This window comes from Rhineura floridana, chromosome 13 (assembly GCF_030035675.1).
Source record: "Rhineura floridana isolate rRhiFlo1 chromosome 13, rRhiFlo1.hap2, whole genome shotgun sequence".
In the NCBI taxonomy this organism is placed as follows: domain Eukaryota; kingdom Metazoa; phylum Chordata; class Lepidosauria; order Squamata; family Rhineuridae; genus Rhineura; species Rhineura floridana.
The window spans coordinates 29,171,607-29,188,863 of NC_084492.1; the positions used below are offsets into that span (position 1 = coordinate 29,171,607).

Genomic DNA, 17,257 nt, shown 5'->3' on the forward strand with positions numbered 1-17,257 from the left:
GAACCCTTTACATTTCATTTCTATTACAAAGAACAGACAGAGCTTAGTATTAAATAGGAGAGAAGATTCCAACTTGAGAGAAACCACAGAACTGAACTGAAACGTTTTGCTCTAATATAATCTTACATTTCTTTAAAGTTGTAGTGCTGCCCTGGAAGCATTCTCACCTCCCCATTTTTATTTTTATTTTTTGGCTGGGATGTTATTTTTAAAATATGCTTAATATTTCTAAACCAACAACAGGTACCACTTTCTGTCTCTTAGAACACAAATATGTATTATAATGTCAACGGCAGGGAAAGCAAATTTATTGTATAAGGAATGCATGCAAAATAGTACTCTCACCTTCAAATGAAGGGTCTTCATTTGTGAGCATTCCTCAAACCCCTAGGAGTGTGAATATATAGAGCAAAGCATTCAAACACCAATAGTCCAAGCCTTACCAAGTGTAGGTTAAAACTAAGATGGGAGGCACCAATTCCTTCCACATGGGTATTCAGGATAGCTCAAAACTACAAATGAAGTTGTCCAAGCTAGCCACTAGTAAGAGCCTAAGTAAGAAGAGCTCGCTGGATCAGGCCAATGGCCCATTAAGTACACCATCCTGTTCTCTTAGTGACCAACTAGACACCTATGGGAAGCCTGAAAGAAGGGTCTGACCACAACAGCATTCTCCCCTTGTTGATAGGAGCATAACAACACAAACACACTTAGAAAGAAAGACCCAGTTTAGAAAAATGAACACTTTGGTTATACTTTCTAGTGTCTGACAACTTCAACTAGCAGGATTATAAATGGTCAGAGTCTGACAAGAACTCACCTTTGCAGTTGCCTCACAAGTTGGTTCAATGCTTCTTGAAGTGGTGTCTGTTCCACTTCTAGGACAAAAAGATGAGGGAAAAATGAAACACCACACACAGAACACATTAAGAATACATAAAATCATTCTCAACAGATGGAAGTACAGTTTCAAACGCTGATGTACAATCTAAAAGCAAGGTAATGAACGCACTAAGAGCTGTTTTCTCCTGTTAATCTCAACAATGTTTTTCCATCAGTGGAGGAGGTTTTCTGAGCTGGTTAGTCCTCTCATGTGCTTCAAAGGGCAGGGTCTGTCAGGCTTAGGTGGGCAACACAGCCAGTTCCAGACAAGACTGTTAGGAGTTAAAGACACAGTGAAGCCGGTAATTGACAGCACTTGGCAGAAACGCCCAAGGTCAGGCTGCAGCTGTAACTGATAAGTGAAGCAGCAATAAAAAGGCTTCAATGAGCACACAGAGGTGTGGGGGTAATAGGAAAGCATTATAGAGTTGGTTGGTGAGCAAGAGACGGAGCACGGTGTGAAACCAGTAAAGTTTTGTTTTCTTAAAGACTTGGCTGATGGTCTATTATTACGGTCGGCAACTGGCACTGATAAGCAAGCTAAAATGCTACTGGACTCTACTGGTTATACTGGTTAATAGGTGCTGCACTCTACAAGGGTTATGGGCCCAGTTCCAAACCAGTAACACCCAGTTAAAACCAGTGAGCAAGCTTGTGCTACGCCGGACAACTGAAGGAAGCTGAGCCGGAGAGCTGTGGGAGAGCGGCAAAGCAGAGATAGAGAACCGTGTTGCCTGGAAACCAAAGTGATAAGAGGTCTGCAAGAATGACTGGAGTAACTTTGGCTGGCATTCCACTGGAACGTCTCTCTGAACGAAATTACTCATGCTGGCGGCTGCGGATGCAAGCCTATCTAAACAGAGAAGATTTATGGCAGGTAATTGACCAACAACCCCCCTCCGTTCCACCACCTGCTGAATGGCTACGCTTGGATGAAAGAGCGAAGTCATTAATTATCTTGGCTGTTGGAGACTCGCAACTACTGCTTCTAAGAGGTAAAGAGACTGCTAAAGAAATGTGGACTGCTTTAAGAGCATATTATGTTCAAGAAACAGCTAGCAGTAGAATAAGTCTTGCGAGAAAGCTATACAGAATGCGGCTAACTGACGAAGTAACTATGTCAGAACACTTAATGAACATTACAAGCCTGTTTGTAGAATTACAAGAAAGGGGAGTGGAACACTCTGAAACGCAGCAGATCTATATCACTCTTTCAACACTTAATGACACTTGGAATCCTGTTATCAGCGCACTTGAAGCGATGCCCGATTCTGGACTTTCGTTTTGATATGTTGCAGACAAACTAAAGCAAGAGTGGGAGAGAAGAAAAGAAACAAAACAAAAGCAAGAGGGACGGAACGAAAGGAGTGAAAGAAAAGAAAAGACTGAGATAAAGGCTTTTGGGACTAAAGCTTGTTACAACTGCGGCTCCTTGCATCATTTAAAGCGGGACCATTTCCCAAAACGCAAGGTGGTGCTAGATATTTTCTCGTGATTGTTGATGATTATTCAAGATATTGTCATGTAAAGTTATTGAAAACAAAAGATGAGGCTGCAGAGCAATTAAAACGTTTTCTAAACAGAGTAGAAGTGCAGCATGGTACACAGGTGCAACACGTTAGATCTGACCAGGACGGGGAGTTCACAGGAAAGTCCCTGGAAGAATATTTGGAAATGAAAGGAATAAACCTTGCTGTAAATGTGAATCAGAATGGGACAGCTGAAAACAAAACATTGCAGGATGCCATGAGAGCAATGTTAAAGGATTCAGGCCTTGATCAATCTTTCTGGGGAGAAAGTTTAATGTATGCTGCTTATATTCAAAACAGAGTACTGCACAGAACTATTGCCATGTCACAATATGAACTGTTGTACAAAAGAAAGCCCAGACTACTACACATACTGAGATTTGGTTCCCCATGCTGGGTGCATGTTCCCAAGGGAAAGAGAAAGGGAAAATTGGATCCCAGAGCGAAAAAGGGATATGTGTTGGGGTTTCAACATGTGAATTACTGCGTGTGGGTTCCACAGGATGGTAGTGTAACACTCAGCAGGAGTGTTAGAACACAAGAACAAGACTCAGAGAACCACAAAACATATGTAAATCTAGATTGCAGTGACACAAATGGCATAAATGCAACAGAGCCTGCTCAACAAATAAAACAGGAAAGGGAAGAAACAAAACAGGAGATAGAGACAAGCAGCTCTGATTCCAGTAGCAGTGCATCAAGCACAGACATAGATACAGAACAGGAACAAGAAACAGGAACATTAAGGAGGTCAACAAGACAAAACAAAGGGAAACCTCCAGAACGTTTCCAAGTATCAGCCATACAGGGTGAGACAAACAAAGAGGAAAACAAACAGTGCAAAGTAATAACAGACAGTGATACTCTGTTCATCAATAGCATAAGAAAACGAATGGCAAAGTATGCTCAAGAAGGTGACAGTGACTGTGCATATATGTGTTAAATGTGTAAAGAATGTAGAAAAGTGAAAAATGCCTGAAGACTGTACAAAGTAAAAAGCAAATGTATGTAACAAAGGAAATGTATAATTGTACTGTGAAAAAAAAATGTAAAATTGTAACTTGAAACGTCTGTCTGGAAGGTGGGGGCTGTCAGGCTTAGGTGGGCAACACAGCCAGTTCCAGACAAGACTGTTAGGAGTTAAAGACACAGAGAAGCCGGTAATTGACAGCACTTGGCAGAAACGCCCAAGGTCAGGCTGCAGCTGTAACTGATAAGTGAAGCAACAATAAAAAGGCTTCAATGAGCACACAGAGGTGTGGGGGTAATAGGAAAGCATTATAGAGTTGGTTGGTGAGCAAGAGACAGAGCACGGTGTGAAACCAGTAAAGTTTTGTTTTCTTAAAGACTTGGCTGATGGTCTATTATTACGGTCGGCAACTGGCACTGATAAGCAAGCTAAAATGCTACTGGACTCTACTGGTTATACTGGTTAATAGGTGCTGCACTCTACAGGGTCAAGCAAACTAGTAAGAGCTTTGTCCTTTTCCGTGGGAGGCAGTGCCCTCCCCCATTCCAGTCCTGCCTGCTCCATAGCAACAGAGTTGTTTCAGAGCTCCTGTTCAGATCTGCTCTAGAACATCTCTTCCTCGCCCTTCTCCAGTTTAGCCAGCTCAGGCTGGAAGTCAGGCAGCCGGTTTAACTCAGGCCATACCTGCTTAGCAGGGAGGCTCCATAACAAAACATAGATGTGTGCCTCACTCTTCCACCTTGGGTCACATACCTTGCTTGTTCCCGTCACTAAGAAAATAGTCACAGGAGGTTTCCTCTCCAGTACTATCTAGGAGAAGAGCTTCGGCTGGTAAGACAGCTGCGGCCGTTTCTGGACCGGGATAGCCTGACCACTGTTGTCCACGCACTGGTAACCTCCAGGCTGGATTACTGTAATGCACTCTATGTGGGGCTGCCCTTGAGGTTGGTCCAGAAGCTGCAGCTGGTGCAAAATGCGGTGGTGAGACTGCTCACTGGGGCAGGGTATCGCCAACATGTCACCCCACTGCTGAAAAAATTGCACTGGATGCCCATTTGCTACCAGGCCAAGTTCAAGGTTCTAGTTTTAGTGTACAAAGCCCTATACAGCTCAGGACCAGGACACCTGAAAGACCGTCTTACCCCTTATATACCCAGTTGATCACTGTGCTCTGCAGGTGAGGGCCTCCTGCAGATACTATCTTATCAGGAGGTTCGTTCTGCACAATATAGGAAACAGACCTTTAGTGTGGCAGCACCTACCCTGTGTAATTCCCTCCCCTTAAATATTAGACAGGCGCCATCTCTACCTTTTCCGCGCCTTTTGAAGGCTTTCCTCTTTCAACAAGCCTTTTAAGTTGAGAGCTATCCCAGTCTGTGTCTATGTTAGAATTGCTTTTAATATGTTTAATAATATGTTTTTAACCCTTTTTTTAAAAAAAAGATGTTTTTAAAGCTTTTTTAAAAATGTTTTAACGTTGTTTTGTTTTAACGTATTTTAAAGTCTTTTTATGTTTTAAAGTGTTTTTAGCGTTTCTGTTTGCCGCCCTGGGCTCCTGCTGGGAGGAAGGGCGGGATATAAATCAAATAATAAATAAAAAATAATAAAGTGCTAGCATGCACTAGAGCTGTTTGGACCAGGAAACCCACAGAAAGGGATGATGTTTTTGGTGGGTGTAGTTTGAAGTTTTTCATCTGAGGGATCTAAACCCCAATTTATTTAAATTTGAGAAACATAAACTTATGAAAACATTTCAGCCTACCAAAAAAAAGGAACAATCTGAAAACAAACTTCAGAGTTTTTCAGATTTTGAATAATTACATGTTAGTGATGGAGAGGACTAAGAGTAATACTGCTGCTTCTATTTCTGATTTATATTGACACTATTCTTATTGTATTTGACTAAGAATTCTTAAAAAACTTTCAAGATTTATATTCCACTTTTCCACTTCAACAAAATAGTATTCAAGGTGGCTAACATAAATTTAAAGCTAGGAAGAAAGATCAAATCAATAAGTCAACAGCTTAAAAAGCAACAACTAAACAAACAGATTTTTGTTTTTACCCTCTTGTTTTGCCAAACTGCTTGCCAATGGTTTTTCAAGTGGTAATTCTAGTCTTATAGGAGTCTGACATTTCAGTTCTCTTTCTCCTTCACTTTCACCACGGTCCCTGTCTCGCTTCTTTTTATCATCCTGTGGACATAAATGATAACCAAAAATGTTCAGTGAAATGTCTGTACTAATGATTGTAAAGCTCTGATTACAATGTTTTTACTCAAGGAGATAATTAATTGTAAGAATATTAGATACACACAGAATGTTACAAATCTGTTAGTTACGTGCTGTCTCCATCTACTGGAAGACACACTCATTCAAGACAAAATTTGCAGCATTTAAGGAATACAAAAGGCTGGGTCTATAGGAAACTACCTTATACCGGGTCAGGCTATTTGTCTATCTAGCCCAGTATTGTCTACTCTGACCCGCAGTAGCTCTCCAGGATCTCAGTTATGCTGTCTTTCCCATTACTTGCTATTCTTTTTAAACTAGAGATGCCAGGGATTGAACAGCAAATCCTACAGTGTGCAAAGAGGGTCACTGATTTCTGAGCTATGGGCTAAAGTTGCACAAGTGGAAGTCTGGTTGTGCCCTGTGGCTTTTTGCTCATACAAGGTTCCTCTGCCCATTTTTTTCCAATTCACCATTCCCACCACAGCCCATGCCACGTCCCAGGTCTTTCCTGAAGGTCAAAGAGGCCTATCCCAAAGACCAGCCTTCGCCAACCTGGTGCCCTCCAGCTGTGCTGGTTGGGGCTGATGGGAGTTGTAGTCCAAAACAGGTTGGAGACCAGATTGGCAAAGGCTGCCAGAGGCTACTCAGCACAAGCAAATAATTTTATAAGCAAAATTAACTGCTCATGCATGTTATTTTTTTTGTTCCCCAGATATGTTAAAGCTGATTTGAAATCAATAATTTGGAAAGCAGTTAAAGGATTGTTTGCTGAGACAAGACTTATTTAAATAATAGTACTGGGTTTCCTTAATGGTTAGATACAAGATAAAAATCTTTGCTGTATGCATATATTTATGATTTGTTGCTATGTCCAATTTACTTTAAATAAGGTATTAATATTTGTGATGGTAATAATAATAATCTGCCCTAAAAACTACCTTTACTTTTCTCTTTCTTTTTTCCTTTTCTTCTCCAGGAGCTTGCTTTTCTGCTTTTTTCCTCTTCTTCCTTTTCTTGTCTTTGTGTTTTTCATGTTCATTTTTGTCTTCATATGGGGCTGAATCGTGTACTGAGCTCTGGGTGGAAAGTTCCGTGACTTCATTTCCTCCCACTTTTAAAACAAGCTTTAAGGGTTTATCTACATATTCTTGAAGAAACACATGAAACAGGCAAAATGGTTAAGGCTGCAATCCAGGACATGTCTGCGCCAGCAGTAAGCTCCATTGGGTTCAATGGGACGTACTCCCAGGTAAGTGTGCATTGGATTGCAGCCTCAGTATTAGAAATAAATTTGTAGTACATACCTCAATAATCTATTCAGCTTTGAGTGCTCTAGTCACCTCAGGTTACAAAAAGTTATAAACAGTTAATTAAACAAATGTATATACAAAGTAGTCAACAGAAACCAGAAGTCTGATCTAAAGCTTGTTTTAATTGTACAAAAAATCATTTAAAAATGTTTACTAATATAATTATGTACATGCATCCTGGGAACAAAAAAAAGTTTGTTGTTTCAGGGTTCAATTCAATAATCAAAAGAGAGATGTCAGAAAATGACAAAAGTGGCCTATGGCCCTTCAAAGGGCAAGCAACCTAACAGGAAAGTTTTAAGTGAATGCTATCAATGAAAGTAAGAAAAAAAATGCTATTGCGGAACAGAAAAGATATGACACTGGTGTTTGTTTATAAAGAAAATAAAACATTGTTCTGATAATTCTAACATAAGTCTGAAGGGGACTATAAGCCTAGAAGCCCTCAGTTCCAATATCACCTCAATCTCCTTAGGTGAGACTGAACTGAGATGATTTCACACATTGGCTATGTTCACGTGTCACACTAAGCTATGGTTTAGCATGATGTGCATGTGCACAAACAAGTTATTCCCCCCTCTCTTCACCCCATGTATCCAGGAGGAATTCAAAAGCTTTTGGTTTTGCTTCGTTTCTTATGCTGTCTTCAGCAACCATTGGCAGTTAACTTTTTTATTATTTAGAAACATTTACAAACTGCCTTAATCAAAAAGCTTTTAAGCTTGTTATGGCACTTTACATTACAGAACCCGACCCCAGCCCCCAAGGCTTTCAGTCTAAAATAGACACAGGATATATATGTGGTGACTGAGTGTGTGTTCATCAATCTCTCTCTCCATAGATATGTTGTATGTATGAAACATGACATAAATAGGTGTAGGGGTGTGTGTGTGAGAGAGAGGTGTATACACACACACAAAATTTAGAGAGATGTGTGCATGGACATAGTCAGAGCCACCCCTAGGCACCGGGACAGTTGCTCCAGGCCCTGCGCTTTGGGCCCCCCCCGCGCTTGGCGATCTGCTCACCAGCCGGCTCCTCCCTCCCTGCCTGCTTGCCTTCATCACGCTAGGCAGGGCGCAGCGCTCGCTCGCTCTCTTTCTCTCCACCCAGGACAGGGGCTCGCTTGCTTGCCCACCCTGCCGAAGCCGCTGCTCCTGCTGCGGTCAGTGAGCTGTAGCCGCCCCGGGAACAGCGAGCTGGGCCGGCAGTTCCAGGACTGGTGCCTGCGCACCTATGGCGACTTGGCCAAGACCAAGACGGTGACCTGGAGCAAATGTGGGGGGCCCCCACCTATGCTTTTGCCCCGGGCCCCGCACATGCTAAGGGAGGGCCTGGACATAGCCATAAGTGTATGAGTAAAGAGAGAGACACATGTAAATCCGGAGATAGAAATATATATATATTTATTTATTTTTATTTATTTATTTATTAAATTTATATACCGCCCGACTAGCAATAGCTCTCTGGGCGGTGAACATAAAACATATAGAGAGAGGATGGACAGGCTCCTTCTCCATATCTTACATATACATATGTGTGTGTGTGTGTGTATATATATATATATATATGTATGCATGTCTACCTATCTATCTATCGAGTAGGTGTATATATGCATTTGTGTCTATATGTATGTATAGGTGCATATATGTGTGCATGCATATGTGGGTTCTGTATATGTGTGTATGTATATGTATGTGTGTATATATATATATATATATATATATATATATATATATATATATATATATATATATATATATATATATATATATATATATATATATATTGTTGTTGTTATGTGCCTTCAAGTCGATTACGACTTATGGCGACCCTATGAATCAGCGACCTCCAAGAGCATCTGTCGTGAACCACCCTGTTCAGATCTTGTAACTTCAGGTCTGTGGCTTCCTTTATGGAATCAAGGCATCTCTTGTTCGGCCTTCCTCTTTTTCTACTCCCTTCTGCTTTTCCCTACATTATTGCCTTTTTTGGTGAATCATGTCTTCTCATGATGTGTCCAAAGTATGATAACCCCAGTTTCATCATTTTAGTTTCTAGTGATAGTTCTGGTTTAATCTGTTGTAACACCCAATTATTTTTCTTTTTCGCAGTCCATGGTATGCGCAAAGCTCTCCTCCAACACCACATTTCAAATGAGTTGATTTTTCTCTTATCCGCCTTTTTCACTGTCCAACTTTCACATCCATACACAGAGATCGGGAATACCATGGTCTGAATGATCCTGACTTTGGTGTTCAATGATACACCTTTGTATTTGAGGACCTTTTCTAGTTCTCTCACAGCTGCCCTACCCATTCCTAGCCTTCTTCTGATTTCTTGACTATTGTCTCCATTTTGGTTAATGACTGTGCCGAGGTATTGATAATCCTTGACAAGTTCAATGTCCTCATTGTCAACTTTAAAGTTACATAAATCTGTTGTCATTACTTTAGTCTTCTTGACATTCAGCTGTAGTCCTGCTATTGTGCTTTCCTCTTTAATTTTTATCAGCATTCGTTTCAAATCATTACTGGTTTCTGCTAAGAGTATGGTATCGTCTGCATATTGTAAATTATTGATGTTTTTCCTCCAATTTTCACACCTCCTTCATCTTGGTTCAATCCTGCTTTCCATATATGTTCTGCGTACAGATTAAACAAATAGGGTGATAAAATACAACCCTGTCTCACACCCTTTCCAATGGGGAACAAATCAGTTTCTCCATATTCTGTCCTTACAGTAGCGTCTTGTCCAGAGCATAGGTTGCGCATCAGGACAATCAGATGCTGTGGCACCCCCATTTCTTTTAAAGCATTCCATAGTTTTTCATGATCTACACAGTCAAAGGCTTTTCTGTAGTCTATGAAGCACAGGGTGATTCTCTTCTGAAATTCCTTGCTCCGTTCCATTATCCAACGTATGTTTGCGATATGATCTCTGGTGCCTCTTCCCTTTCTAAATCCAGCTTGGACGTCTGGCATTTCTCGATCCATATATTGTAAGAGCCTTTGTTGTAGAATCTTGAGCATTACTTTACTTGCATGGGTTATTAAGGCAATAATTCAGTAATTACTGCATTCTCTGAGATCCCCTTTCTTTGGAAGTGGGATATATATGGAACGCTTCCAGTCTGTGGGCCATTGTTTAGTTTTCCATATTTCTTGACAATTCTAAAATTTCTGGTTCTTCATCATATGGTTCCTCCGTGAATGAATCTGTCATCCTGTCATCTCTTTTATAGAGTTCTTCAGTGTATTGCTTCCATCTTCCTTTTATTTCATCTCAGTCAGTCAGTGTGTTCTCCTGTTGATTATTCAACATCCCTACTCGTGGTTTAAATTTCCCTTTCATTTCTCTAATCTTTTGGAATAGGGCTCTTGTTCTTCCCATTTTGTTGTCCTCTTCTATTTCTATACAATAACTATTGTAATAGTTTTCTTTGTCCCTACGTACTAGTCGTTGTATAGTTGCATTTAGGGTTCTGACCAGGTTTCTATCTCCTTCTGCTTTTGCTTTCCTTCTCTCTTTAACCTTTTTAAGAGTTTCTTCAGTGATCCATTGAGGTCTTTCTCTCTTTTTAACTAGAGGTATTGTCTTTTTGCATTCTTCCCTGATAATGTCCCTGACTTTAGTCCATAGTTTTTCTGGTTCTCTGTCAACTAAGTTTAAACCCTCAAACCTGTTCCTTATTTGATCTTTATATTCTTCTGGGATGTTATTTACATTGTATTTTGGCATTATGAGTGCTTTGTTCTTCTTCTTTAGCTTTACTCTGATTTACGATATGATCAGTTCATGATCTGTTCCGCAGTCTGCTCCTGGTCTTGTTTTTGCAGAAAGTATGGAACTTCTCCATCTTCTGTTTCCAATTATATAATCAATTTGATTCCTATATTGACCATCTGGTGATGTCCACATGTACAGTCATCTTTTTGGTTGCTCAAAAAGTGTGTTGGCAAGAAACAAATCATTGGCTTCACAGAATTCAATAAGCCTTTCTCCTGCTTCATTTCTGTCACCTAAGCCCCATTTCTCCACAATTCCTAGTTCTTCCCTGTTCCCTACTTTTGCATTCCAGTCCCCCATGATTATCATCATATCTTGTTTTGGTGTGTGATCAATTTCCTCCTGTACTTCTGCATAAAATCTCTCCATTCTTCTTCTTCTGCGTTAGATGTTGGAGTGTAGACTTGGATGATGGTGATGTTAATAGGTTTCCCGTTTAATCTCATTGATATCACTCGCTCAGACCTTGCGTTGTAGCTAATTGCTCTTGCTACCTCACTTCTCACTATTAAAGCAACCCTGTTTCTTCTTGATTTCTCATTTCCTGCTTAAAATATTTTGTAGTTGCCTGATTGAAAATGTCCCATTCCAGTCCATTTTAATTCACTCACGCCAAGTATTGTAATGTTGATATGCTCCATTTCTTGCTTGACATTTTCTAACTTTCCCTGGTTCATGCTTCTCACATTCCATGTTCCTATTGTGTGTGTCGTGCAACTCCGGACTCTCCTTTCGCATCTGTGCGCATCAGCCTCTGAGCTTCCTTTCGGCTTTGACCCAGCTGCATCATTAGTCACAGCGCTACTCGTACTTGTCCTTTGTGCTTCCCCAGTAGCTCGGTGAGTGCCTTCTGACCTGGGGGTCTCATCTTCCAGCTCTATCTCGTGTTGCATTTTGGATACTCTGTTCATAGGGTTTTCGTGGTAAGGGGTATTCAGAGGTGGTTTACCATTGTCTTCCTCTGAGTTTGGATGCATCTTAGTCTGGTGTCTCAGCTTTGACCATTCTGCCTTGGGTGCCCCTACTAGGAGTCCAGCCTCTTGGTCTAGACTCCTGACGGCATTGCTGTCAGCTTCTTCAATACTCTCAAACCCCCTCACCACGTTAAGGTGTGCGTGTGTGTGTATATGTGCGTGTGTAGACATATACACCACCCCATCAGAACCAAAACATCCCTGAGATGCCCCAAGAATAACCTCTGACACCCCCACCATGAAGTTAAGAGGACGGGGGAGAAGAGGTGCCGTGTGGGTCTCACATAATTCTCTCCACGTACAAGCACGCACTCCCCCCCCCCCGGCCCCGAGGTGGAGAGGAGGGCTAGGCTCCTTCCCTTCAGAATTCAGATCCCTCACAAAGCGAACCCCACCCCGCTTCACGACCTGCCGCCTTCTCCCCGAAGGAGATGGTGAGCGACCCCCGACCTTCCCGCCCTCTCAGCTTTCCTTCCCTCCCTCAGAAAGCGAGGAAAAGGCAGAAGGGGGAGGTACCTTCATACGGGTATTTGTCCCCCTTGTGTTTCTTGTGCTTCTTGCCCATGGTCCGAATGAGGCGGCGGCGCGACACTCTCCTCGTCACTGCCTCGCCCCTCCCCTCCGCCGGCTTTGTTACTCGCGCGAGAGAAAGGCCGAGCGCACAAAGCGGAGAAAAGGGGAGAGGAGCACAGAGATGCAAATAAGAGTAACCTCACCCATTGTCTGGTTAGACAACTTCCGGGGTCGCGTTGGGAGTCGTTCCTTCACCTACCACCACCACCGTCGAGGCGCGGGAGAGATAGTCAACGATGAGCGGAAGGGCAGGGGTGTAGTCGTCCAGGGTCGCGGCGGTGGGTGGGTCATAGAACGTTTATTTTTGGGGGGCGGAGCAGGGTCCCAGCCAGGGCCCTATGTACAAGCCAGTCATGATGAAAGGGGGAATCTGTGTTAGCCACTGAGAAGAGTGCTTGTCCTTTGGTGCTGATTGGAGGCAATCAGAGTGAAAAGAGGTGAATCAGCCGCTGAGAAGACTCTTCTCAGTAGCTAACATGCAGCCTCCCCTTTCAGGCTGATAGGTCTGTTGTTATGGACTGTGGACTCAGAGACAGCAGGGAGGGCAAGGCAGACGAGGGAAAGTGGGAAGGGGACCTGGCTGTGAGGGGATGTGGCGTGGCTATCATAGAGGGACCCTGCACTTCTGAATTTGCCTCTGCACTACTGCAGGAAAGGGAGGCAGCACTTGCGAGCATGTATTTCCCCACTATATTTTGTTTTTGCTGTGCTTTTTGTTGTTTGTTTGTATACGTTTTTGTATTTTATTATGATATATTGTATTTTATCTTGTTTGTTCACCGCCCTGAGAGCTATTTTGCTAAGGGTGGTATATAAATTGAAATAATAAATAAATAAATAAATATAGCCAGCCTAAAAGTTTGGTGTGGGGGCATGAAAAAAAGTAAGGGGTGGAGACAAAATTCTGTAATAAATTTAATTGAGGGGTTAAACATTTTAAGGAATAGACCCCTTAGTGCCCCCTTAGCACCCCCAACTAAAGTTGTGCCCCCTGCTGCCTTACCCTTCTTTTCACCCCTCCCCTTCCAAAGGGTTGTAGTAGTAGTAGTAGTAGTAGTAGCATTAGTAGCATTTGTTAGTCGTTTTCGTCTCAACGTGACTTAAGATAAAACACTACAGACAAAACAATTAAAACCAGAATATTTAAAGCACTGAACAATTAAAAAATGCATAATATGCCCATGCCATAGCCATGAAGCTCACTGGGTGACCTTGGGCCAGTCACTGCCTCTCAGCCTCATGAAAACCCTATTCAAGGGGTTGCCATAAGTCGGAATCGACTTGAAGGCAGTACATTTACATTTTTAATTAATGAGGACATGTCCTACCCACCCCTTTTAGTTCTACTCGGAGTAGACCCATTGAAATGAATGGACCTGAGTTAGTCATGTCCGTGAATTTCAGTGGGTCGACTCTGAGTAGCACTAGCGCTGGATACAATCCTAAGCACTTACAGTGCAAGCCCAACCATAGTCTCCGCCAAAGTAAGTCCTAATTGAATCCAATGGGGCTTACTCCCAGATAAGTGATGTTAGGATTGCACTCTGAGTGAGGCAGAGTATTGTGAAATAATATGATTTCCCAGCGTTTTTGTTCCCTGTGGACCCTGCCACGTAAAAAGCAGCCCATCGGTTGTGATGCCCACATTGCAGGGTGCGCGTGTGCAATATTTATTTATTTGTCTAAAATATTTGCAAACCGCCCTTCATCAAAAGATTTCCGAGGCGGCGCACAAAAAAAGTGGGGATAAAGGCTAATCCACACACGCAGCATATAAATGCAGTTTTTGAAAAACCAACCAACCAACCTAGCAATATATAAGAAGAGGAACACATTAAACCCCGAATAACTGAAGAGCAAACAAAAATAATCTAAAATCTTTAATCCGTATGGCACGTCTACGAAGGGTAGCCTAGATTTGCTTTTAGCCGTACCGTGAGAGACAGCGAGAGAGCGAGAGCCAAGTGTGTGACAACAACCCTACAATGTAGTCCAGGTTATTAACCACCAATCCAGTCTTTTAGGGTTTTGTTTGTTCTGTGGGTGGTGAGGCGGTAGCAGTGGCTGCGATGTTGATTGCCACTACGATCCTATGCCCATTTACCTGTGAACAAGCGCTGCTGGATTCAACTGGATTTACCTCTGAGTAGGATTGCGTGGTAAAAATCCCATTGAAATCACTAGGACCTCTGAGCAAAGATAGTGTTGAGCCAATTAAACTGCCCGATTAACTCCACCTCCAAGCCGGCGCTTAATTGAACGGAGAAGAGTTGGGTATTGACCACTTCAACCGTATGAAATAAGTGCTCTCAAAATAACCCGGCAGCTAGAGCTGTATTTTCTGAGGTCTATCTCCATGGGCCCAAAACGAAGGGGAGGAGGGGGGAAAGGAGGAAGAAAAAACATCAACGACCGCGTAAAAGAGCGGCTCCAGCAAGGTCTATGTGCCTGCAAAGAAGCGTGGAAACGCGCTCCCTAGCGGCTTCCGGACGCCGCTGCAGCGATCGGGTACTCTTCTTCCTAGCTTTCCTGTTGAAAGGTCAGTCTTAAATCATAGACACAGAGAGATAAGATTATAAATAAAGATACAGATCATATTATGTGTTATCAGTTATCTTACACGGATATATGTCCGTCCATATTGTGGAGAGGACGGCTTAGTTTTGGGATAAAGGTTAAGAAGGTTCCTATTATATTAAAATCCTATTTTATTTTATTTTTTACGTGTAAGGTTATTATATCACACTGCAGGTGAGGGGAGGCTTGATTTTGGGATAGGTGTTAAGATTGGAGGTTTCCAAAAGGGAAGGGAAGAACCTTATATTGATGTGGTCATTGTTTAATATGTCTTTGTTATCTTTTCCTGTATTACATGTATTGTAAGTCACTTTGAGACTTTTTTTTAGTATAAAATGATATAGTCTTGTAAATCAAATCAAATCGACGTGAAATAAACAGATTTGGGGGGTTTGTTTGTTGTTTGCTCTTTTAAAAAATCTGTATAGGATGATACTATTTTAAAGTTCTTAAAGTCTTTAAATTGTAATTCGCATCAGGGCTGTTTTGGAGCTTGAAGGCAACTCATAAATCATTTCATAAATAAGCTCTATTTTATAAATAAACAAACTGTAGTGCCTCTTTTCACACACTGCATGCTGAGCGAGGTTTGAGAGACCCCTAATGCCTTTTGTGAACTTTGTCGTTCCCACTTGCGTTGTGTTACATCCTTTCATCCTTCCTTAGGGTTTGTACTACCTTTCCCCAAAATTCTCCTAGCTGTCATGCTGAGTACCACGAAGCATGTGCAGAGTGCCCTGTGGTGAAGAAGGCCCATATCTCGTTGATAGTATGCATGCTTTGCACACAAAAGGTTCAATCTTTGGAGCATCTCTAGGGAGGGCTGGGAGAAGCCCCCTGCCTGAAACCCTAGAGAGCCACTGCTAGTCATTATAGATAATACTGAGCTAGATGGACCAGTGGATTGACTTGGTATAAGGCAGATTCCTATGTTCCCAGTGCCAGCATCGGGAGATTTGTCCACCCCTAGATCTCATGCAGCATGCATCTGACTTTTGCTGCAGTTCTGTACATATGTGCCTGGAATGAAGATTCACTGAACTCAGTAGGACTTACTTCTGAGTAGACATGCATAGGAATGTACTGTAAGAAAGTGGAGTTGTAACCCAGGTAGTCTCAAATTCAAATATTGCATCTGCCATAAGCTCACTAGATAGCCAGTGTGGCGTAATGGCGAGAGTGTAAAACTAGGAGACCTAGGTTCAAATCCCCCACTCAGGTATGAAGCTCACTAGGTGACCTTGGACCAGTCACTATCTCTTAGTTTGACTTAATCTATCTGTCAGGGTTATCATGAGGATGAAACAGAGGTGGGGAAAGCCATGTGTGCAACAGTAAAGTCCTTGGAGGAAATACAGGATATAAATGTAATTAAAACAAACAAATCAAAACTATTACAATGATAGTCAATTTATTACCTGCCCTTCACTACCAAGTCCCAGGGCAGGTTGCAACAATCTAAAATTCAACATTAAAAACAGTTAAAACAACTCATAGTCACAGGAATAGGGTGGGTCCCTAAAATACATATATCAGGTGTCAAAGGTCAAATAACAACCGTAGAATTAGCTGTGTTACAGGTGTGGTTGATGGGAATGCTTGAGAGTGGGGTTTGAACGTGGGTTACTAAGGATGTGTTTGGGGGATATTACTGTTGGAACGAGTGTGTGGGGCAGCTTCTCAGTTATTTTGCTTAGTTGCTAACAATGCTTTATACTTAGAGGCTTTGTTGTATTTGTGTATTTGATTTTCATTAAGATAATATATTGTTTTTCTGTTAATTGTGCTGCTTTCAGTGTGGATCCTTGTATTTTGTATTTGATTTTATATTTGTCCAGTTTTATTTTGATATATTTGTAATGTTTTATTTGAGATGGGTTGTAAACTGCTTAGAAATTTATTTATTTATTTGGAAATGTAAAGCGGAATATAAATGAATGAATGAAATAAATAAGTATAGAAGCCATTGCCAGTCTATATAGGCTACACCCGAACAGCTGCACAATGGGTCATCTACACCAGAGGAAATTATTCCATGGCATAAAAAAAGTTTTCTGAGCTCTGGGAAGAAATGGAAGCTGAACAGGGCAAACATGGGACAAGGACATTTTGATCACTGCATAAGAACATAAGAACCCGCTGGATCAGGCGAAAGGCCCATTAAGGGCAACATCCTGTTCTCACAGTGGCCAATCAGATGCCTATGGGAAGCCTGCAAGCAGGACCTAAGCACAACAGCGCTCTCCCCTCCTGCTCTTTCCAGCAACTAGTATTCAGTGGTGAAGTACATCTAACATCTAACAGTACACCTAACAGTGCAGAGACAAAACCATTGTGGCTAGTAGCCATTGATAGCCTTATCCTATGTGGATTTGTCCAGTCCTCTTCTATAGCCATCTACTTTGGCCATCACTACCTC

General features: G+C 41.9%; 1 protein-coding gene across 1 annotated transcript in view; it reads right to left on the reverse strand.

Annotated features, from left to right (window-relative positions):
* Positions 1-12,431, reverse strand: part of BRD7 (bromodomain containing 7) — a 43,930-nt gene extending 31,499 nt beyond the window's left edge. The window contains exons 1-4 of the mRNA XM_061594583.1: positions 12,205-12,431; positions 6,554-6,762; positions 5,447-5,576; positions 821-878 (exon numbers count right to left, since the gene is read on the reverse strand). Coding sequence (XP_061450567.1) covers positions 821-878; positions 5,447-5,576; positions 6,554-6,762; positions 12,205-12,253 — 446 coding nt within the window. The 5' untranslated portion in view covers positions 12,254-12,431. The remainder of the gene's footprint in view (positions 1-820; positions 879-5,446; positions 5,577-6,553; positions 6,763-12,204) is intronic.
* Between the last annotated feature and the right edge of the window lie 4,826 nt (positions 12,432-17,257).